This window comes from Girardinichthys multiradiatus, chromosome 15, assembly GCF_021462225.1.
Source record: "Girardinichthys multiradiatus isolate DD_20200921_A chromosome 15, DD_fGirMul_XY1, whole genome shotgun sequence".
Classification (NCBI taxonomy): Eukaryota; Metazoa; Chordata; class Actinopteri; order Cyprinodontiformes; family Goodeidae; genus Girardinichthys; species Girardinichthys multiradiatus.
The window spans coordinates 8,138,506-8,161,985 of record NC_061808.1 but is presented as its reverse complement, the minus strand read 5'-3'; the positions used below and the strand labels follow the sequence as shown (position 1 = coordinate 8,161,985).

The window sequence follows — 23,480 nt, the reverse complement described above, 5'->3', positions numbered from 1 at the left end:
CTATCTATCTATCTATCTATCTATCTATCTATCTATCTATCTATCTATCTATCTATCTATCTATCTATCTATCTATCTATCTATCTATCTATCTATCTATCTATCTATCTATCTATCTATCTATCTATCTATCTATCTATCTATCTATCTATCTATCTATCTATCTATCTATCTATCTATCTATCTATCTATCTATCTATCTATCTATCTATCTATCTATCTATCTATCTATCTATCTATCTATCTATCTATTTATCTATCTATCTATCTATCTATCTATCTATCTATCTATCTATCTATCTATCTATCTATCTATCTATCTATCTATCTATCTATCTATCTATCTATCTATCTATCTATCTATCTATCTATCTAGTATGGAAGTTACAATCTTAGCTCAAATAACCTTTTACAAGCGCCACACAAGCCTGAATCTTCAAGTTATTTTTACTTCCTGTTTCCTGCCCCTTAAATATGATGGTGCCTCTCCACCCCACCCCATCCACCCCCCGATGGTCCATCCAGAAAACCTCGGGGCTGATCTAAATTCTCGCCTCTGGGCTGTACTATCGTGCGGGCTTTCGGGCCTTTCCCTGCCTCGTCAGGCGCCAGATGGACTGGCTCCTGTCCGGAGATCAGTGCGCATCTGCTGCGGCGCTCTCAGCCCCCCGGTAAACACGGGGCCACTCGCCGGCGTTAAGCCCTATTAGGTGCAACTGGTGCCTCGGTTCGGCGGTGGACTGTAGCCGCACAACTCTGAAGACACAAAGCATATACTTCATTATCTTCTACTAGTAATCCGTACCAAATAAAGAAAAATTGGAGTAATGTGCTCCGTGATCCAGAAATCAAGATTTGGGGCACCCCTTCTACCATTTATGTATTTAATTAAACGTGTTTATTAAAGACGTTTAACGTTTTCCTGTTGGTTTTTAACTCGTAACATATGTTAAACTATATTAACCTCATATATGTTCAACCTATCTTGGCCATGGTCTAGAGGGAACAGTAAAGATGTCCATCTAAACCATGGGGTCAAGGAACCTTGTTTTTATGAAGACCAAAAAAAATGAAAATGTATTCAGAACAAATGTAACATCAAAATTTTGCCTGAGAAAACAGATTGAAACAGATTGTATGTGGCCCCATGCTGAATTTTATTTGGTGCCCCATTTCCACCTCACGTTTATTGATGAGTTGTGGTTACATTGTGTTTTAACGCAGCAGAAATGATGGAACAACATCCTTGAATTATGTCATAACTATCAAACTATGAATATTTTCCTCTGTGTGATTACAGCCAGAACATTTACAGGTTCTTATAAATCTTTAATACATTTAAATCAAATTGTTAAAGAATTTTAAATTATTAAATTATTAAGAATGTAACATCTTTATTGAATAAAATGATGACCATTCTATTGAAGGTAGAGGCATCATGATAAGGTTTGATCAGTCAGTTACGTTTAAAAAGATATATGTTCAAGATGTGGCTATTCTTGTCATTATGGCACAAAACTAGATATTTTCTTTAATGTCTGGTGTCTAAACAAAAGTAAAAAAATAACCGCATTTAATCACTTGAATAGACACTTTCTCTCTTCACCTCTACCTTTGCCTGGTAGCCTTCCTGTTCATCCCTCCTCCTCTTTCCCATTCTCCCCACCCTCGTCCCTCCCTCCCTTGCTTTTTCTTTCTCTTTTTTTGTAATACCTGGCGTGCGACAGCCGGTCTGGTCGCGTAGAGGTTTCACGTGGAGCCTCGAGGCAAAACAATCCGTATCTGTAAATTAAAATAAAAAGGGCCTTGAGAACTTTTTTGTACTTTGCTGCTGGTGCACCTGACTTTCCCCACCGAGGGACAAAAAAGATATTTCTATTCTATGTTATTCTAAGAGGCTATTTAAGCCCCCCCCCCCAACTACCCCGCTGTACTGGGGCCACTATGTGCTCCCTGTGAGGACAGGACTTTTTCTCCTCTACATTTGAATGTAAGACAATGGATTTAAACCGACCTCTTAATTAGGAAGGAAGTGAAGCTTCTGTCGAATAGATAATCTTATTTAGAGGGTTACTCTTTAGTAACGTGAGCAGTTGTACATATAATTGTAGAATGTGGGTTAAATATGGTGCCACACTAAAATAAAAAGAACAAATATATTTACAAAGGCCAAATTATTATGATTGTATTATTATTTAATTGTGGGTTGTTTTTCTTTTTTGCAACCGATATTGGACTGAGATTAAGTCGGATGCAGGAACAGATGGGAAGGAAAATAGTTACTTAATTAAAGCGCAGAGTCAATCTCGGCGTCCCGGCGTCAGCGCGGTCACAGTCTGCACTTTATTAATATCAAGGAGTCGCTTTGGTTGCAGTTATAGCTGAGTAGGGGGAAATAGGGACATCCAAAACAAGACTGATTAGAGCTTATCTCTGCTCCGAGTAAGAGCTATTGCCCCCTCCCTCTACCTCTCTCCCTCTCCCTGTGTGTAGACTGGCTTGTTTTTGAATGGCAGGAAATCTGACAGACAGTAGAATACCTCTCCTCTGCTCCTCCAGTTTCTATCCTTCTCCTTTATTTTCATTTTCTCCTCTTCACCAGACTCAGACGAAAAAACGTCCCCGTTTACTCCTTATGTATGTCTATTGCTTTTACCAGAAGGCCTGAGGGCAACTCTGTGCCTGTTTTCTGTATGTTTATCGCATTGTATGTATTTTGACTGCAGGTTCTCTTTGTGGCTCTATTCACCTGTTAGTATTTAGCTGCGTTTATTTTCCTATAATTTAAAGACAACCCATGGCATCAGATAAGGGATTTCTTTTTTTTCTGTATATTTTCTAAAAAAAAAAAAAAAAAAAAAGAAGAAAAAGAAATATACTCAAGGTATTTCAAAAAGTAAACAAAAACACGCTCATCTGTACACTATAACGGCACCGTTCAGCTGGGCAGGACCACCGCGGGGGCGCGTTCAGGTAAGTGATAGCAATGGGAGAAAGACAAATATGGAGAAAAACACATAGGTAAACAAAAAAATTATAATTATGAATAATAATAAACACGTTTGGATCCAGACATGCGCACGCCTGGCTTTAATACAGCATTGATGTATAATGAGTGTATTATCAACAAAGAAAACACTCCACGACCGGAAAGAAAAAAGAAAGAAAATAACCAAAATGCATAAAAAGATTAATGTAGGCGTTAGGAATAGCTGAAAAAAGAGAGGGAGAAACAATCAACAGATTTGCATATAATAAAAACATTAAAACAAGAACATGTTTCAATTTAGGAAATATTAATCCTAAAAATTATGTTTTATGTAAATCGTTTGGTAAATTTAATCACTAAATTTGAACACAAATGCGTTTTTATTGTTATTTTTGGAAAATGCAAATGGCTAATACGTAAAATAAGTAGTTGTTGTAAAATAATTTAAAGGCTAAAATTACCCTAACCCTGTGTGCATGCAGAAAGAATAAAAAATATCCAGTTTCACAAAACTATTACAGCTTCCAGCAGAAATATGAGCATATCTTGACATTCAGTAAAACTCAAAGCTTTTTTTTTTTTTTTAAATGCAAATCAAACTTACAATTTTGTTGGAAATCCGTACGTTTTTCGTTAAACAATGTTGCAGCTGAGAGTAAAAAAAAAATGATATCACGACGAAAAACAAGCTGCGGACCTTGTGAAAACACAAACGAGTCAAAAACGGAGAAAATGTCCAGAAAAAAGCGTCGAAAACGTTGAAAGAAGCTCTCGGTTCCTTATTAGGGCGAAGATACAATATTTATTCCTTGTCTCCTGGGATGCTCCTTCCCCGTCTATTGTCCTCCCATTCCTCAGTGCTGATGCTTAATTTTCAAAACTTCTATATTACCAAGGGACCTACGACATCAGCCGAGAAATACCCTGCAAGTACAAAATCCGTGAGCCAGCCCCGTCCGTGCAGAGGGGAGACGCTCGCGTTCAACCAGCTTTCTACCAATACCGAGAGCGCGCAAAAGGGGACTTTTCCATCTCTCTCGCTTTTTTGGAGGAATTTAAAGCGCATTTTTTTATCATCGTTATTATTATTATTCGATCGGGCCATAGAGGAAAGTAAAAAAATACACTACTGGTTATTTTGGAGAAAGAACAATGTCAGCGACCTTCCCCGGACTTGTCCACGACGCAGAGGTAGGCTGCTTTTTATTTCCTTTAATACCCTCAAATTTTTTTGAAAAAAAGCAAAGGTTGCAGAATTTACTATATGTTTGAGTTAAACTGTCAAAGAAATATAGCTTCCCTTCATTGAATGGGAGAAAATAAAAATAAATGCATAAGATTAGAAAAGAGTATTTCAGAGATTTTATTTGTTTTATAAGTGTGGAAGAAAATGCGGCCGGTGTGATTAGCACATTTCAGGGCGGAACTCTCTCCGCTGTGTCTTACCTTTCCTCCATGGCGAGCAGCAAGGCTGGGGTAGTGAATTTGCCAGCAGCTCGGTAATAATAATAACATATAACAGCACGCCTTTTTAAATGCTGCTCAGAGAGTGACAGGCATGCCAATGTGAGGAAAAAAACTACCTATTGCTCCTGTTGCAGCGCTATCGTTCCCCTCCCAGGCGCGTTGAAATGACATCTCCTTCAGGTGGTTTAAAGTGAGGAGGAGAGAGAAAAAAAACGCTTTGAGAGTGTGTGAGTTGTGTTTTGGAGTGTGTTTGGGAGGCAGAGAGGAGACACCGGCTGATGCTAAATGACACTGCTCATATCTTTCTCTGTCTCTTTATTATCTTCCAGATACGTCACGACGGTTCAAACAGCTACCGGCTCATGCAGCTCGGTTGTCTGGAGTCGGTGGCCAACTCCTCGGTCGCCTACTCCTCCTCGTCGCCGCTCACCTACCCGGCGCCTGCGGGGACGGAGTTCGCCTCGCCCTACTTTTCGGCCAACCACCAGTACACGCCCCTGCATCACCAGTCCTTCCACTACGAGTTCCAGCACTCCCACCCAGCCGTGGCACCGGAGGCCTACGGGCTGAATTCGCTGCACTCGGGCCAGTACTACCAGCAGATCCACCACGGGGAGCCCACTGACTTCATCAACCTTCACAATGCGCGCTCGGCCCTGAAGTCCTCGTGCCTGGACGAGCAGCAGCGGCGCGAGCTGGGCTGCCTCGACGCCTACCGGCGGCATGACTTGTCGCTGATGACGTCACACGGCTCTCAAGCCTACGGCGTCGGCATGCACCACCCGGACCAAAGGCTGCTGCCTGCCGCCGGCCTTGGTCTGCCTCCGCCGACGGCAGACGACCTACAGGTACCAGCGGCCTCCGAATCCAGACTCAACACATCACCATGCACCTTCAAAAATATCTCCTTCATTTTGATTCCCTTTGCTTTAACAAGAAGTAGTAAACACGGATATGGTTCTGCGTATAAAGGGCTGCCACACTGCCCCAGAATCCCCTGCCCCACTGGCCCACTATTCAAAAAACCTGCCCCCCTTCTTATTGTAGGAGCAACTTTGCAATTCCGAAATATTGAACAGAATAACAGCGCCAGATGTCTGTCTGTCCGCCTGTCTGCTTCATCTGTCTACAGTCTGTGAGACTCATAAAGCTTTATTGGCCTATATTTCCACTCAGGGACTGTAACTTTACTAATATTGGATATGATCTTGAGATAATTTTGTTTCCAAAGCAAAACGTGAGTGCACAAAGGGGCTAAGTAAATGTCAAGTCCACACGGCACGACGACTGTGAAAAGCATGCCTGTTTCTAAAGGTTAATTGACTGGCAGTCTATACAGTCCTATTGTGAAATCATCCCTTTATTTCTTCCAGAAACACACGTGACCCATATTTTTACATAATTCCTTTCGATGTAAAGAACTGGCCGAGATGAAAAAAGAGGGATTCGCACGGCTTTTGAGCGTGTGTGTGTGCTGGGGCAAAGAAAAGCCGCTGGTTGCTCTATTCTCCGGTAAAGGGCGGATTAACGGATCGGGCTTCGGGACACAATAGCCGACTCGAGGACCATAAAGCACCGTAGTTTATCCAATTACGGACTTAATGTCAATCAACTCTGTTGCTTATGCAGCGACATCTGAGCTGGTTTCAAAGACTTGGCTCTGGTTAAACAATTTAACTCACCGAGACAGTTTAAGTCGTGTTAACTGTGTTTTATCCCCAAGCAGAATTTGTTCAACTGGTTAAAGTCTCACTTTTGTCCATATTTATAGATGTTTTAGGATCATGCATAATAGTAAACTTGAATTAAGAAATGTATTTTTCCATGACAAACGACATGATCTAAATAACGTTTAATTTAGATATTTAATTATAATTTGCTAATGCAGGTATAAAAAACAGGGATTTATGCATATATTGCATATATTATGGAAATATTTAATGTCTCTTTTTTGGTCGTATTTTTAATTTTGTCTGCATGTGATTTAATATCTTAAATAAGGAAAACAATACATCAATATGTATTATTATTATTATTAGTAGTAGCATAATTATTATTGTAAGAGGGTTTTTTTATTTTTAAGGTTTATCATTTCACATACAATTCAACATTCCTATTATATACGTTGGCTCTTTTTAGATATATAAATGTTTCTTTTTTTTACGTTTTACCATAGGCTTTCGGGATTTTAAGGGGCGCACGTTTGACCTTTTATTTGCGGAAAAGAAAGGAGCGGCTTGTGAACCTGAGCTTGCACGAGGCGGATGTATGAACCCAACAGATGCGCCTATGGTCTCGTGCAGCCCCGTCGCATCTTTGAGCGCGTTAAAGAGATTTTCATGGCGAACAAAAGCAGCTGCCACACCTTTCCCCCGTCAGCGAGCTAATTCATGCAAGACCTCTGCGTTTTGTATATTGATTTTATAATCACTTTAGCTCCGGAATAAGAAGAAAAGAAACAGAGCAGGGGCTGGTTAAGAAGGAGTTCCACACACCTTCTATCTCTTTTTTTTTTTCCCTTCTACTCCCACTTTATTTTAATCAGAGGGGGCTCTGCGTGGGCCAGGCCTCGAGGCTCGCACGAGGGATTAAGTGTTTTCTGAATAAAAATCGCGTGTTCTTCTTTCTTGATGACATTGTTGATAGTACGTGAGTCTGATCCGGACTAAAATGTATTGCTGAGAACAGATCCTCATACATTACAGGCCCATATATGCTTGTACATACTAATTTCAACAGGTATCAGAATGTTGCAACCAACTCCGGACACTTCAGTTAATTTCTGAGTCTGGATGAGTCGCGCTGGCCTTGATTGTAGCCAGAAGCCTTATATTAGGCTCGTTTCTGGGCGAACCGTGAGCTGCATCTTTTATTTTACTGTGACCTCAGATTTGCTCAAAGCTTCCTAAGTGGTGTTCACTTTCTAACAAAACGGCTTCCTTCAATTTGCTGCAGCCTAAAGTTATATTCATTTTTATACATTTTATGATGCGTGAAAGCATATATATATATATATATATATATATATAGACATAGCTAGCTATAGTATAGAGGACCTTGCCTTCCGCCTAAACAGAGTAAAATTGCGACGGAAAAGTAAAAGCTGAGAAGATACTGGATACTGGGATACTGTCAGTCTCTTAATATTTAACTAAAATATTGGATCCATATACCATCTAAAAATTTTATGTAAGATCTTTCAAATTTATGTTGATCCAAAAATTGTTACTCAGCTTGTTTTTCCTATGCTGTTATATGACGGAGGTGGGTGCAGGGTGACTGGCCCAGGAGTGAGATAAAAGGACAAAAATAGTATTTTGGCATATTAAAAATAAATAAATAATAAAACTAAATGTTTGAACTAATTAAAATTGTCTTTTATTCTTTTCAGTTCCTATTAATAAAATATATTGCGCGTAGGAAAAATTCATTGGTGCTGCTACTTTCCACAAAACGTCTGTCGATGTCGAAATGTGTTGGAAAGATTTTATTTATTTATTTGTTTGTTTGTTTTGTTTGTTTTCGATAGGCTAAACTTAGACAGTATATGGGCTAAAACGTCACAGTTTGGAAATATTTGTCAGAGCTAAATAAAAGCTCTCTCACTTTTCTAACTGAATTCTGCTGTGTTTTTGGGGAAATTGATCCATTGAAAGTATCCGAACAAATACTCAGCATAAATAGAAAGATTTCTTCACTTGGCTGATTTACAGTTCATAACTTGAATCAACGCCTCGGATCTTGTGTGCACCTGTACGTAAAAACAACAAACATAGTATTAAGCTTTGCAGCAAGCGTGTTATTGCAGTATACCAAACTAATGAGTCCTTGTTTCTGCAGGGTTCCGTGGAGGCACAGTGTGGGCTCGTACTGAACGGCCAAGGGGGCGTCATCCGGAGAGGTAAGGGCCCCCCGTTTATTTCCTCTCTGTGTTGTTGCACCGGAGGCCGTGAAAACAATCGCGGCTCGACACAAGACAAGACAGCGAGCAGACAGACAAACAGGCGGAACACTCCTCTCTTGTCTCCTGTCAAAATGTTACAGCAGGAACGGCACCGCTTTTCTCGCCTGTTTAAACACGAACACGCATACACACACCCGCACTGCTCCCCACTTCCACCGCGAAACGAACTGTCACTCAACACCTACGTTATTGTTCGGGGAGCAGGCACACTAAACTCTCCCAGACAATTAAAATGTCAACAAAGTGACGAATTAATGTGTAATAATAATGCTTGAGATGACACATCAAAAGACAAAGGTTGTCCACTTTATATATATTTATATATATATATATATATATATATATATATATATATATATATATATATATATATATATATATATATATATATATATATATATATATATATATATATTCTTGAATTTGAGTGATGGGTTTTACAAATTAGAACAATGTTTTCAATAAACTGTAATGGGTGCAGATCCATTTAATCTAAGATGGACCTGATGTCCAAACAATTACACAGAATTTCTCTGTCATATTGTACAAATAATACATAAAAATGTTTTATAGAATCTCCATTCAATGCAGAATATCCAGTTAAGCTTTGATCAGTCCAAGTGTTATGGGGTTTGAACAAGAAATTATTATCTATTAAAGATTCCTTATAAATAGCTAACTACACATTTCATTTAGCATAGTTACTCTGCTGTCATTAGCAAGGTGGGGTGTGTGGGCATATTTTCTTATAATGATTATAGTACACTGGGGGCTGCACGCACCGTGTTGAGTGCACACTAAAAATAAACAATAGAAAACTTGCTTGTGCTGCCCCTTATAAAACCTCCCCTGGGTAGTGAGCCACATCAAAAACCACCATTGCAAATCCATATTTGTGTAGCAGACTAAAGTCATATGTGATAATAATAATTACAATAATATCCATTTGAGGAATTTCAGACTTGAAATTCTTTATCTTTTATTTGTATATCTTCATTTGCATTAGTAGCTCAGATTTGCTATCAATTGTCAATTCACAGCAAAAATAATATATTAAAAAATCTATTAAACTAAATTCATCCTTTTTATTTGCCTTTTAATTTTGAGTGTAGGGTCATTTTATTCCTATTGGCTCTTAATTACTTTAGTAATTATATTGTTGTGTTTATTTAGATGTTAACATTAGTATTTATTAAAATGCAGTGATGCAGTAACTTTAACTCTGGGTTTAGAGGATGAAGGTGTTTGAGACTGCCTGCGCATGTTGTTTGGGCCTGTGTAAACACATAGCAGGCCATCCTGTTTCCTCATGAGTGGGCTTAAACACGCTGCGGATCTTCTTTTTGCTCCATCAAAGCTTGCTTGTGTTTCTTTTTTTCCCTGCACAGTGACTGTGTTTCCATTTTCCATACAGAAGCAGAAGAAGGCTAGTGTCTTTTGGGTTAAATTTTTCATCAGCCCTGCCCTGCCTAGGTGTTGGGGCTTTTCTCTCAGATTGACGCGGGAATCCCTTCGCCATCACTTTCGGTTTATGGTGCGCCGTATTTGGCCCTGAGCTCAGCCGCTGCAACCATCACAACCAATAATCTTTGCTTTACCTCCCGCTCCCGTATCGATAGCTTCTCTCGCCTCGGGCGCACGCTTTGATATGCTAATGCCGAGTGGGGCCCCCGGATTCAGCCGAGATCATATTAATGTTGTTCTTTCTGACTGCGGCTTTGGCGGCATGAATATTCACATAACCTTTTTCAAAAGAAAATCAGTCAAGAAATGCGGATCCTACTTAGGAGGAGTCGTCTGTGTTTTTAATCACGCTGCGTTCCCTTTTTCCTCTTCAGCTCTAACAGAGGCCCGCAAAGAACAAGCTGATCTGTCTGACGCGCGCCCCCGCTACGTTGCTCCGCGCGAGCACATCCCTTTCCTGTCAATACATTTTTTTTCTTTTTGCAGCTATAAACATTGTTGCTAAAATATGAAGAGAACGGTATTTGGCCCTTGTCTCTTTTTCTTTAATTTTCGTGGCAAACTCGTAAAAGGCGCTTGATTCCGCGTGTGATCCCGCCCGCCGCTCGCGCCGCAGCCCGAGGCTACTCTCCGTTGCTTAAATACCGTTATCGCCTCTGGGCCCGCGCGCTCCACTGACTGCACTACCGGCAATAGCTCTTTTCGATCGCCCTTGGCAACATAAAATACAAACTACTTTGAATCAAAACATTTTTAGGGGAATTAATATGATGTGAACCGTGCGGCTTTCAGAGACGCGCGCCCCTGTCAGAGCGCGTGAGCCTGACGGACAGGTTAGCGCGGGTTTATGTCACATGCAGGCAACAGGCGAGCCCGGGCACGGACTCGCGCGCACGCACGCACGCACGCACGCGCCCGTGCGCCGGAGCGTAACCAACAGCAGCCCTGTCTATCGACAGGCTGAGAGAAACCCGAACTCGGGTTTCACTCAGTCGGCCTTTGTTTTTATGCTGTGGGCTGGAGGCGCTGTCCAAGTGCTGGAATGAAAGGTGCAAAAGAGCTGTCCACGGTACTGAACCTGGATGACACTTTTTTTAACAGTCTTCCTGCAGCCAGAAAATGAGGAAAATCCACAACATTTCTGCTGACTATGAACAAAAGATTGCCAGTGGAGAAAAAATAAGGTACGGTTGATTTAGTTTAGTTTATGTTAATGTCTCGGACCATCAACAAGAACCGTTTCAAGGCATTTGGCTAATTTCCATCTGTAAACACAAAATGCATATAAAATATAAATCAGCAAACATAAATAAACATTAGTTTAATCAACTTAATTTAAATTTCCCTTTATTTTTTTAGATATCAACAAATGTCAGGGTAAGTTTAACCCTGTAACTAACCATTAATAGCAATATTTGATATCAGTTAAAGCTGATAGTGGTTTGTTTCATCCAAGAAGCTTTTTCGACTATTCTAAAAGTATGTATGATTGTCAAAATTAGTATCTAATATTTAGAGAATAGTAACATAATAATTTTGTAATTCACCTTTTTATTCCTCCTGTCCTGGCAGCTTAGATTTAGAGTATGGTGGGTGTGGTTGCTGAGAAGTGTCACGTCAGATATACCCTTCAATTGTCAGTGCATGCACAAAAAGAGTCAAAAAGGTCAAGTCATTGGTTCATTTCTGTAGTCACAAGGCTACAACCACAGAAAACATATAAGGTACATACAGAAGTCAACAAACATAACTGATAAAAGCTTATATACATTTATTCATCCCAGTTTCAAACGTTTATTATTTGATTTAGACAACAATAAAATGTAGCATATTGTTAACCCTGTAGCTAAGTACTTTATATTCATTAAAGTTGACAGTACTGTTTCATTCCACGCATGGAGTTTTTGTATGAAACCTCAGGGTACCATAACTTTGGGTAGGAGGTCTATCACCAAAGTCACATGGAAGAACTGAGGTGGCATCACATATAGGGGCATATAGTCAGCATCAAACACGAGTTGCTTCAGCAATCCACAGGAAAGAGAAAAACCATTTATTTAAGGTGGATTATAAATTTCTTTATGTCAAAGGAAGTGCATCAAAACAAACACGATTTTCCTCTGTTTTTAAAATGTATTACCTCTTCTTGTTAACAATTTACCAAATGAGAGATTATTATTTGGGGCAGCATGTTTCAGGTGATGTGGGATAGATCTTGAAAGGTATAAGACAAAATGTAGAAAAAATGAATGCGTTAATTGGAATTTGGAAATAACTAATATGTTAACACTTAACCCGAGAGATGTCTACTTCTTGCAAATCAAATGCTTTTTAGCAATACAGCAAAGCATTCTTGTTGTGACAAAAGTGTAAGTCTATGCAGGTGGTATTGATGCAATCAAGTGTAGCCTCACAGCCTTATGATCATTTTCATGTAACTCATGCTGAATATGTTTTAATGTATGTAAGCTGAATGGCACCCTGGGCGAATGACCAAACATGTCACTCAAATTTTGTTTTCTCTGAACTTCAACAACATAGTGAGCAATACTTTGAAATAAAATATCATACAGGCCAAATTTTTGTTTTGCTTAAATTGGAGGAACACCTTGAGGTGTTGGAAGCTATAAGACACTTTGGGTTAGTTTTTAAACCTGATGACCAAACTGAGCACATACGTATCCTTAAAAATCTAAAAACAACCCAAATATTTTGTGTATGATGATCAAAGCTCAATATGGTGTTTAGACAACATTATTCAGACCAATTAAGTTTTTTCCTTTCTTGTGTCTTCTTCTGGCAACTCTAAACAAACAGTATGGTGGATCTGATTGCTGTGCAGTGACAGGTTAAAATTAGCTTTAGACAATAGGGAGAGTGAGATGTTGCTCATGTTGCAGAGTTAAACTATCCAATGATTGAATTACATTTAAGGCTTGATTGTAGAGTGACCTCAATTAAATTTTTATCTAGACAGCAACTCATCTCAGAATGATATAACTCCATAGCTAACAAACATCTATTTATAAAATATTTGAATATTTGTATTCCTGGATTGATTGAATTTGTTTTAAGGCTTGATTGAAGAGCAGTGTTCATTTTGTTGATGAATTCCTGACTTAATAAAATCAAAACTCATACAGATCAAGTTTTAGTCGAGTAGAAAGGAGAGACTAGCTTGGAAAGTAGCCAATGAGATTGAATCTTATTGGACAGTATGAAGGAAATGACCCATGGCATTGAGCAAGACGTGAAGGTCTTGCGTTTTTGTTGGAGATTCTCTTCTTTTGGAACAATGTGGAAAATAAAACATTGACACCAGGAAGAAGGAAGAGTGTACATTTGAGAACGTTTCACCTTAAATGACAAAAACAGACATTTTGCAAAACTTGTGGATCTGTTTCATTGCACTGCAAAACATAACTTCAGTTTTATTTCATATTAAGATAAATTAAGTTTTAAGTGAAAAGAAACTATTTTCCTTGAAGGTTTAACAGGCAGGAAAAATGCATTCATTTATGACTTCATATTTTACCTGACTACATTTAATTTAGTCGCCTAAAATGTAATAAGATTTAGTTGCCTGAAACAAAAATTAGTACAGATGATTAAACCGTGAGTTAAACTGAATTATATTTAGTCTGAAGATTAAAACTCAGATAAAATTAGCTAAAAATGAACAAATGATCTGGAGGACATTCATGTAGAAATAGATAGGAGTGCATTTAGATTTGGTGATGCTTCCACAGTGGGTTTTCATTAAAACAAAAACTTGTTGGTGGTCAAATAATCTAAAATGCCCCACAAAAATGTTGTCCAATCTTAGCCTGCAGCACTCTTCCATTTAGCTCAAAAGGTTTCTTTTTATTTCTCTTCATCATATTCAACACAGCTAATAACAAAGTAACACACCCTGCTGTTAGATCTGATAACGAGGCCGATAAATAATAGAATATAGCCTACAGTACATCAGACAAAAACCTTGCATTTCGGCTACTTCAGTTCAAGTGAAAGCTTAATAATGAAAACACACACCCAGAGAAATCAATACATATTTTACATTTGTTTATAAATATATTTCAGAAATAACCAGTAGCATTGATGCAGGTGTGATTAATAATGAGAAACAGCATTCTGCATCATTTAATCACACATTCAGAAGCCACAAGTACACAATGAGATTGGTGGAAAGAATGTTTTGTTTTCGCCTTCTGGAAGAAAAGCTAAGGATTAATATTGAGCTGAACCTGGACAATAAATATATGTAAACGATTAAAAAGAAATAATGATATGTTATATTTAAAAAGTCTGTCGGAGGGCTGAGAAGAACTTCTTTTTATTAAGGCATGCATTCAATATCACATTTACATAAAAGGATTAATTTTCCTTTCGGATGTTACTGAAATACAGTAGTATAAGGGGAAAATATGGATCTGTGATTTGTCAAGAACCAGCTTTAAAATAATAGTTTTGCATGTTTGATCAGCACTTCAGAAATATTTTTAAAAATTGAGATTTACTGAAAACATGTTTTCAGGCTCAAAACAGCCAGTTTTAAATATTCACATGCTCTCACCTGACTGGATGTTCTGGCTGTTGGGCTATTGTTGAAATACCAAAAAGTTTTAGCAGTGCACTTTCTCACACATAAACTTTCCAAATAAGTGATTCTTTACACATCATTAGAAATGAAACTTCAGCTAGAAATTAGATAAAATACTTTCTTGTTGATCTCGTCATATCTATAACCCTCTCTTTTTTTTGCACTGCAAAAAATATATTATAAAGGATTCTTTGAAATAAGAACTAGAGAGACCTCATACAAGATGTTTACACAGTTAAAGTAGCTTCTGTGAGCAGAAGTGGACATTAGTCCAAATGTGTGGAACGTCATGTGAAACATCTCAATAAAAAAACTAATGTACATGCTTCTTTTAAAATTAAACTGTAAATGACCAAAAACCCAACATGAAACATATATATCCTGTGGTCTTCATTGCACAAAGTACTCTAAAATGAGCCATTTGCTAATTTCTTTGCTGTATTGTATATAAATAAGATGGTTGCTTATGAAGACTTTCATTCAAACAGAGCAGAAGGAATATCCAGATTTTATTTAATAATAAAATTGTCCCTAGAGGCTCCTGTAGCTGTTCAGGTCTAAAATACACCAGAACACACATGTTAGGTACATTGTATTCTGTCCACTGGTATAAATTAGGCTGTGATTATGATGTTATTGCTGAAGCTGGAGGGGATCCTCCAGAATGCTTTAAAGGGTTGGCCAGATGGGGCCCCTGATAATCTCAGTGTGGGCACACCAAAACCAAAACGGGCATACAGAATTTTAGGAATTCAGATGTTTTACTATTTAGGTGGGGTTAGTGGACGTTGCTGGAAGTGAATAATTGGCATGCTATGAAAGAAAAAAGGCTGCCAAATAAATAAATAAATAAACTTGCTGAACCTTGTTCTCTAGGTCTTAAATTCATAAAATCATGTAACATAATCATAAAAATATGTAAATAAGACTATTCAACAAATTTATTGAGCTGCCATTGGGCTCCTGTGGCCCCTCAACCAATTCTGCTATTGCATTGCTTATTTCAGCGTTATGGTTAAAATTGAAATGCCTCCCCAATATTACAGCTACTGTATCAGTTACGTTCACACATTGAAACAAACCAAGAAATCAGCGCTTCACAAAAGAAATGCTGAAAGCCACCAATGCCAGGCATCAGAATACCATGCACTAGTTTCTGTTGCAATGTTTTAAATTTCTTTTTAATTTGTGTTTTTACTTTTTACAGGCAGCTTCTTTAAATCACTATAAATGTCCAAATGTTGTGCTGCTTGTCCACCTTGAACTACATAGTGACAGTGTTGCTGTGTGTACTTGCAGGGGGGACATGCGTGGTGAATCCCACAGACCTTTTCTGCTCTGTACCGGGCCGACTCTCGCTGCTCAGCTCCACCTCCAAGTACAAAGTCACCATTGCTGAGGTGAAAAGAAGACTGTCCCCCCCAGAGTGCCTCAATGCTTCCCTGTTGGGCGGCATCCTGCGCAGGTCAGTGCAAATGTAGCTGTTGACACAGCTATGGTGATTAACAACAGGACATATTAAACTCTTTTCCTGTGCAGCTGTAAATGTGCTAGAACATTTTATGAAAACCCTGGGCATACTCTGAAATAAAAGGATTAAATAGTCAAAATATATATTTTATACAGTTTACACTCTTTATAAATCCTCACACAATGTGTAATAATGTGCAAGTGGGGACATGAGTGTGATAGAGAGGGATTTTTGGTAGCAGAAGCTGTGATTTTTCAGGCCTAAATCTGGCTGCTGAGCTTCGGAGAGTCTTTGTTGCACCTCAGATAAAACAGAGGATATATAGCTGCACCCACAAGAAGGCCTGGGCTGCATGCGCCGTCATGCCCAAGGAGCCAGAGGGAGGCGAGACCAGGCCAAAGCATGCCAGGATCAGAGAAAGCAGAGGAAAGCAGGAGTTGCCAGCGTTGTATTATTGATGAGCTGGAGAGAAAGAGAGAAGGGGGGGAAGAGAGGAGAAAGGGAGCAGACAGAACATGGCTACCAGGCGATGCATCAACAAAGGGAGAGAAAAACATAAAGAACAAATGGGGATGCTAATCTTTTCGTGGATTGATATTGATAATGTTGCAGCAATTGGTAGTTCATGTTAACTGTAGACATTGTTGCATGAATGGTGCTCCGGATTAGCCTCTCCAATCTACCACTACAATACTCAATCCAGGATTTATCAGTCTGTAATATTTGAGGTTTCTTCAATGCCCAAAAAGCAGTGCAAAATGCTCTTTTATTAAAAATTCAAACACAGAATTAAGGGTTAATAAATCTTAAATTGTGTTTTAAAGAATCTTTGAATTTCTTAAAATACCAGGCACATAAGAGAGGCGCCTCCTTTTCAGGAACTGGACATGCAAATAATCAATTTTAAAAAAACCTCAATGAGCAACAAATGACTGGTAACTATTTTATTCTTCATTTTATTAAATTATATAATTATTACCTGGTGGTGCCCCTTAGGCCATGCCACATTGGTCATATCAAAAGATGCCCTTGGATATAATGTTGTAGAAATTATTTTCTCTACTCTGTCAGCTTCATTTGCTGAAAACAAGCCACAAAGTGATCAGCAAAGTCAACGAGCTGAGGAAAAATCTATTTCACAAACAGAAACTTTTACAAATTTCACACAAAAGATGACAAATTGTTGACTTTTATGTTGCAAAATACACCAGTTCACATTCTAGATGACAGAGTTTACAAAAAAGGAATGCAAAACCTTGTTAGAAATGTAATAAATTAGATGTTTTAATCTGTTTAATTTTTACTTTGCCTTAGTCAAACTAAATGAGTTCTATCATTTGAATTTCTTTACATTTCTTTACAAATGGGAACCTGGTGCTGCCAATGTTTTCTTGTGCAGTTAAAGTTGTCAGAGTTCATTAAATATATGATTTTTTTCTTTGCAGAGCAAAGTCCAAGAACGGCGGCCGGTGTCTTCGTGAGAAACTAGATCGCTTAGGCCTCAACCTGCCAGCAGGAAGACGGAAAGCTGCCAATGTCACCCTACTCACCTCCCTGGTGGAAGGTACGTCACTTCACTCATCAAGTTTTTAATATTTAATCCTTTTCAGTGCCTCTCTCACTGCTTATTCCTCTGTTTTTGTTCGCTGCAGGTGAGGCGCTCCACCTGGCGAGGGACTTCGGCTACACCTGTGAGACAGAGTTTCCCAGCAAGGCGGTGGGAGAACATTTGGCGAGGCAGCACAGTGAGCCGAAAGAGACCAACGCACGCAAGAAAATGGTCCTGGCAACAAAGTGAGAATAAAAAAAAAAAACACTCCCATATACTCACCTACAATAGTACATAAAACAAAACTTCTGGATGTGCTTCAGGTGTTTTAAATAGTATTATCTTATATATTTAAAGTTGTTAGAGGTATTTGTGTTAGGTTCTTCTGTTGCATTTACCTTAAAAATGTTGTTTTAGAAATGAAGAAGGGCTTTATTTCATATGAAAATGCAGACTTTTGGTCACCAAGGAAAATTCCACGCATAAGCAGCGTTGTTATTATTGTGATGCATGAAAAGGAACTACTCCAAATGATTGAAAGTAATAAAGATTGTTGGGTGCAGAGGAAGGAAAATAATGAACTCTAGATTTGTGCTGGTTGTGTTGGAGACAGATGGTAAACCCTCAGTCCCTCCCTCCCTCCTGTCTGTCAGGCAAATCTGCAAGGAGTTCCAGGACTTACTGAGCCAAGATCGATCTCCTTTGGGCTCCTCGAGGCCGACCCCCATCCTGGACCTGGACATCCAGAGACACCTCACACACTTCAGGTAACATTTCTACAAGAAAATGATGGGAAATCTTTAAGGAAGCTGCCTGATTTGTGTTACTCTGTGTTTTAAAACGCCTAATCGAGAAGCTTTGCTTGTCGTGCCAGTGACCTCTTTGCCAGTTTTTGAAAGACGCAGCTGTGCATTTTGATATTTGGCACAAAGAGCAGGAGGAGAGAACGCATCCTCATTAGCAGAAATGTCACATGTATGGCGTCACCACTCGCAGAAGTTTTATCAAACTGCTAAAGAGGGTTGAGTTATCAACTGATAAGCAATCAAAGACATGAGCGTAGAGGAAAACTGCAGAAAACCATCCTTTGGGGCGCATAAAGTGAGTACTGAGCAATGAGCTTTTAGGATTGTGTTAACCATTTAGCTTTTATTTTATTACATGAGCTGGTGAATCTTTTGAATCTCTACTGACTCTTAATTCAGCATTGCTTGAAATTTATTAAAGGAATGCTAATTGGTCTGTTTCTACCGGTCACTATCAATAATCAGATTGGAGGCGGACACCCCTGGTACAATTCATGCTCACAGGGAGGCATTTCATAACTGCTGCTACCTCCAAATATAAAATAATTATCTGTATTCTGCTCATAGTGCACTATAAATAAATCCTGTTATCTGACTCTAAAAGATAATACAAACCAGCTGGAGGTCACTCAGAGTTATCTTAGTTTAATTGAAGGACATAATTTGGTTTTGAGCGTTAATTGACCTAATAAGCATTAAGATCACGTATCTAAATATGTAGTTTGATGCACACCAAAATATTTGTAGAAATAAGGTCATATTTCTCCATTTAACTGTAATGTCTCATTTGATAGGCTTAAGATGTGGTGGATTTTGGTAGTGGGTGCAGAAGGAATCAGTGACAATCAATGACTTCGTAAAGGAATGTCACATTTGTCAGTAAAATATTTGAACCAATAAATGAATAAGTGCGAAGGAATAGTGGGAGAGGAAGGGATAGAAGCGGGGTAACTCTTGGAATTTGAGTTAAGTCTTGGAATTAGCTTCTTTTTGATACACTGGGGTGACAATCATAGCATTTCCTGTCTAAAAAGAAGTCAATATAAGAGTAAAAAGTAACCCTCAGATGTTTCCAAAGCAATTAATCTTTCAAGTCAACAACTCAAAACCATAGAAAAATATCAGCAAATCTCACATCAGATGTGGTCGGCCCTGGAATTGTTCACATGGAAAAAGTCTCTATAGCCTATATCTTCTCCCCATGAATTCTTGAAGGGTTGAAGCCAAATTCAGACATTCAGTGGACATTAAAACCTATGGTGGGAGGATTTGATGAAGCTTTAGTTTCCAGAGTCCTAAAGAAGCATGAACTCTGCCAACCCTCATGATGACATATTTCTCTGTATTCTACCTCTCCAGCCTGATCACTCACGGCTTCGGTACGCCAGCGGTCTGCGCAGCTCTCAGCACTTTCCAGACAGTCCTGAGCGAGATGCTCAACTACCTGGACAAAAACTCGAGTGGGAAAACGAGCGGACCCAACGAGCAACAAATCAACAACAGCTCGGAAAAGACGCAGCTCCGGAAAACAGTCGAATCCCAGAACAAGGACGGGAAGTCAGAAAAGACTGAGTAGCACATCCCCCCCCCCCCCCCCCCCAACACTCACACACCTGGTTGCCGTGCCTTGGAGCGCTGAATCTTAGGAGTGTATCTGTGTATGAATGAGTATATGTGTGTGTGGGTGTGTGTGTGGGACTTCATACTGGAGTAACTCCCACACATTTTGAATATCTTCTTAAGGACATATTTATTCCAATTTATTTATCTATTGCTTATCTTATGCTGAAGTCTAACACTATTTTAACAGTCCCAAACATGAAAAGTGAGGATGAAAAAATCAAAAACGAGAATCGCCATGGAGACTCATCTGAAACCTTTAGTTTTTTTGGTTATTTATTCTGAAAATGTTATATTTCTCCAGGTTAGGGTGTGAACAGCCAGCTTTACAAAGACACATTGATGCATTTATTGTGACAGACAGCAAAAACTGAAAATGTTTTTCTGCTCTGATAATTGATTTGTTCTGAATAGTTAGGATTAAGTGATTGCAAATCATTTTCAAATATCTACATTTTGCTTAAATTTTCAATTAATTGAAATTTGTAATTCCCCGCAATTTTAGCAAATTAGCTCTGAATGCAAACCTCCAAACCTCATCCCTGCACGCAAACACCCCCAGTAACCTGTAGGAACACTTGAACTACAACAATCTGGCTTTTATTTTTACAGTACCAAGCAAGTCTTTATGTCCCTTGAGTTTTTTGCACATTGTGTCATGTTACAACCACAAATATCAGTGTTTTATTTGGATTTTGTGTGATAGACCAACAAAAAGTAGGACATAATTGCAAAATTAAGGGAAGAAGACATATTTTAATAAAGATCGGAAAAGTGTAGCATGCAAATATATTCAGCCTTTTTGATCAGATGCCCCTAAATAAAATATAGTACAATCAACTGCCTTTAGACTTTACCTATTTAGAAACTGTAGCCCACGTATTTTTAATTTTGTTTCATTCTAACCTCAGCTGTTCTGTAAAGACCTCAGAGTGTTTTTAAGAGAACAGAAGTAAACAAACCGCCTCATGAAGACCAAGAAACACACTAAACAGGTCAGGAATGAAGTTGTGAAGAAGGTTGAAGCAGGATTCAGTTCTTAAACAATGCAATGGACATCTCATGGAGAACTTCTCAGCCCATTATGTGAAAATGGAAAGAGTATGGCATGACTGCAAACAACCTATCAAGACTTGGCCATAATCTAAGACTTAGCAAGAAAAACAATATTCAAAGAGGCAGCAAAATACCCCATAGTAACTCTGAAAGACCTGCAGAGATCCACAGCCAGGGCCAGATTTGCACTGCATATTTTGCTTTTTAAATGGAGACATTAAAGGTTTTCCACACACAATGTGGGACACAGCAACCATGTGAAAAATGAACTTTCTGGCCAATAAGCAAAACATAATGTTTGGTACAAAACATCGCACCTCACTCTGAACACAGCACTGTGACATGGTGGTGGCAACATCGTGCTGTGGAGACAGGGAAGCTGGTCAGAGTTGATGGGAAGATGGATGGAGCTAAGTACAGGGCAATCCTGTAAGAAAAACCTGTTAGAGGCTTCTAAAGATTTGAGAGTGTGGCAGAGGTTCACATTCCAGTAGAGAACGACCCAAAACACACAGCCAGAGCTACAGTGGAATGGTTTGGATCAAAGCATATTCATGTGCTGGCCTTTACAAGGGCCCTGTCAAAATCCAGACATAAACCCAATTAAAAATCGGTGGCAATAATTGAAAAGTTATGTTCACAGATCCTCTTGATCCAATCTGACTGACCTTGTGCTATTTTGCAAAGAAAAATGGACAAAAAAGTTCAGCCTCAAAGTATGCAAAGATGGTAGAAACATACCTTAGAAGATGTGCCGCTGTACTCGCAGCAAAAGACAGTTCTACAAGGTATCGACTCAGCGAGGCTGAATACTTCTCTGAATTTTATCTGTAAAACATTTTCAATAATGGGCATCATTTTCCTTCCACCTCACAAATATGTGCTACGTTATGTTGGCCTAATTTTGTGGTTGTAATGTGACTAAATGTGAAAATGTGTGAGGGTTATGAAGACATTGTATTTTCAAGCTGTCTGTTAACCATGTAGATGGCAGAAACAATAACAAGACTCAGTAGGCTGCACTGAGGGGTGTGTGACTGTGTTTTCAGCATGAATGTGTCAGTGTGTGTGTGTGTGTGTGTGTGTGTGTGTGTGTGTGTGTGTTTGTTTAAGAGAGAGAGTGAATAAAAGCAAAAGAGAAGGGTCCAACTCAGCCATTTTGTAAAAGAGTGACTTTGCTTTGTGCATGTCTGTCTTCGTACATGATCCAGATTGCAAGTTTAGCCGACACGAGCCCTCCGACTTGCTCATGAACATTTGTACAGATATATATAAATATTTAAATAACTTTTCTTGTAGGCTTTCGACTATATAAATGTTAAATCCCAACCTTCTAAAATGCTGGTGTTCAATAAAGACAGTTGTGTTCTACAGATTTTTATTTAGTCTGACTCTGTCATCTGTTGCACTCACATGCAAATATACACGCTTCATATATAAACACATGTGTGCAAACATCAGGAAGCAACAGAGTGAGCGGAGACAAAACACACAGTGCAGATCAAAGCCAGTGAGTGTGAAATATCTAAAAGAGTTCACAGTGTCAAAATTATGAAAAGCCATAGTTCTTGTCTAATGTTGCGAGAGAAAGCTCTACCTACAGGAATCTTCAAACGCCTGTGTGTTTTCCTTCAGTTTGAGCGACTTCTGTCAGGTTCCCTGTTTATTCACATTTTCTAAAAATCTAATGATAAAACAGAAGGAAGAGCAACTGCCTGCTGGCGTCTCCATCCGGGCTCCGCGGGTTCTGTTTGCTTGTTAATATTCCAGTCATTTAGAAAGGAGGTCACGTTCACTGCACAATGCAAACACACAAACACACACACACACACACACACACACACACAGTCAGACAGGATGCATTTACACTGATGTCTGCACTGATCTGTCACCCGGCATCAGCACAAATTGAGCCTCGGGTGGAGAAGTAATGATGGTAAAGAGAGCTGTAAAAGAAGGAAGTGACACAGGTGGCGGAGACCAGTATGTTCCTGGTTTGACTGGTTGCATTTGGTGTGCTGCAAATAAAAATATGCAACCAGGATTTCCCTGAGATGCTTTGAGCAGCAACACATGCTTGTATCTACACTTTTGAAACCACCTGTTTTAGATCTTAGTTTAAGACCAAAATTGCCTCTAAATCTTTAGCAATGCCTTAAGCACCAGCTTTTTTTTGCAAGAATATACAAAATTATTTAGCAAAATATTTTTTGTAAAAACGTGGTACTGGGGTACCAGTCAGGACATAATTTTACTGTCAAATCTGAGTACTAACTTAAATTCTTAACCTAAATGTCAAACATTTTTCCCAAACATTATTTTCAAACATGAGAATTTACTGATTTCATTCCACATTGGATGATCGATAAGACAAAATGTGATATCTAAAAACAAATTTTAAAAGACCTGCATTGTGGAAATTTTTACAGTTTCTATTTCACAAGATGCAAAATATAATTTTAAATTCTATAATAAAAATCCAAAAACATTA

At 38.8% G+C, this 23,480-nt stretch overlaps 1 protein-coding gene and 1 long non-coding RNA gene across 3 annotated transcripts; one reads left to right on the top strand and one right to left on the bottom strand.

The window, feature by feature from the left end:
• Positions 1-2,764: 2,764 nt before the first annotated feature.
• Positions 2,765-3,720, bottom strand: LOC124881574. Its single transcript, XR_007041691.1, has 2 exons — positions 3,594-3,720; positions 2,765-3,212 (listed from the first exon to the last, which is right to left on the bottom strand). It is a non-coding gene; the product is annotated as an uncharacterized LOC124881574 (long non-coding RNA).
• A 245-nt stretch (positions 3,721-3,965) lies between these two features.
• On the top strand, positions 3,966-22,370 carry tfap2d (transcription factor AP-2 delta (activating enhancer binding protein 2 delta)). 2 transcript variants are annotated; one of them, XM_047387193.1, is made up of 8 exons: positions 3,966-4,180; positions 4,786-5,304; positions 8,297-8,357; positions 15,787-15,952; positions 17,404-17,522; positions 17,611-17,752; positions 18,161-18,274; positions 19,673-22,370. In XM_047387193.1, exons 1-8 carry the CDS (start codon positions 4,142-4,144, stop codon positions 19,887-19,889), a joined length of 1,377 nt encoding a protein of 458 aa, XP_047243149.1. In that variant the 5' UTR covers positions 3,966-4,141; the 3' UTR covers positions 19,890-22,370. The 2 variants fall into 2 exon arrangements, with proteins under 2 accessions (XP_047243149.1, XP_047243148.1); XM_047387192.1 differs by lacking the exon at positions 3,966-4,180 and having other exon boundaries at positions 4,735-5,304.
• The last annotated feature ends 1,110 nt before the right edge of the window (positions 22,371-23,480 follow it).

Excerpts from the sequence above, each read along its gene's own strand:
- tfap2d (XM_047387192.1), top strand. The coding sequence starts at position 4,735 with ATGCTAAATGACACTGCTCATATCTTTCTCTGTCTCTTTATTATCTTC. Across the intron at positions 8,358-15,786 it reads AGGGGGCGTCATCCGGAGAG|GGGGGACATGCGTGGTGAAT; the intron begins GTAAGGGCCCCC and ends GTGTACTTGCAG. Across the intron at positions 18,275-19,672 it reads AGACACCTCACACACTTCAG|CCTGATCACTCACGGCTTCG; the intron begins GTAACATTTCTA and ends CTACCTCTCCAG.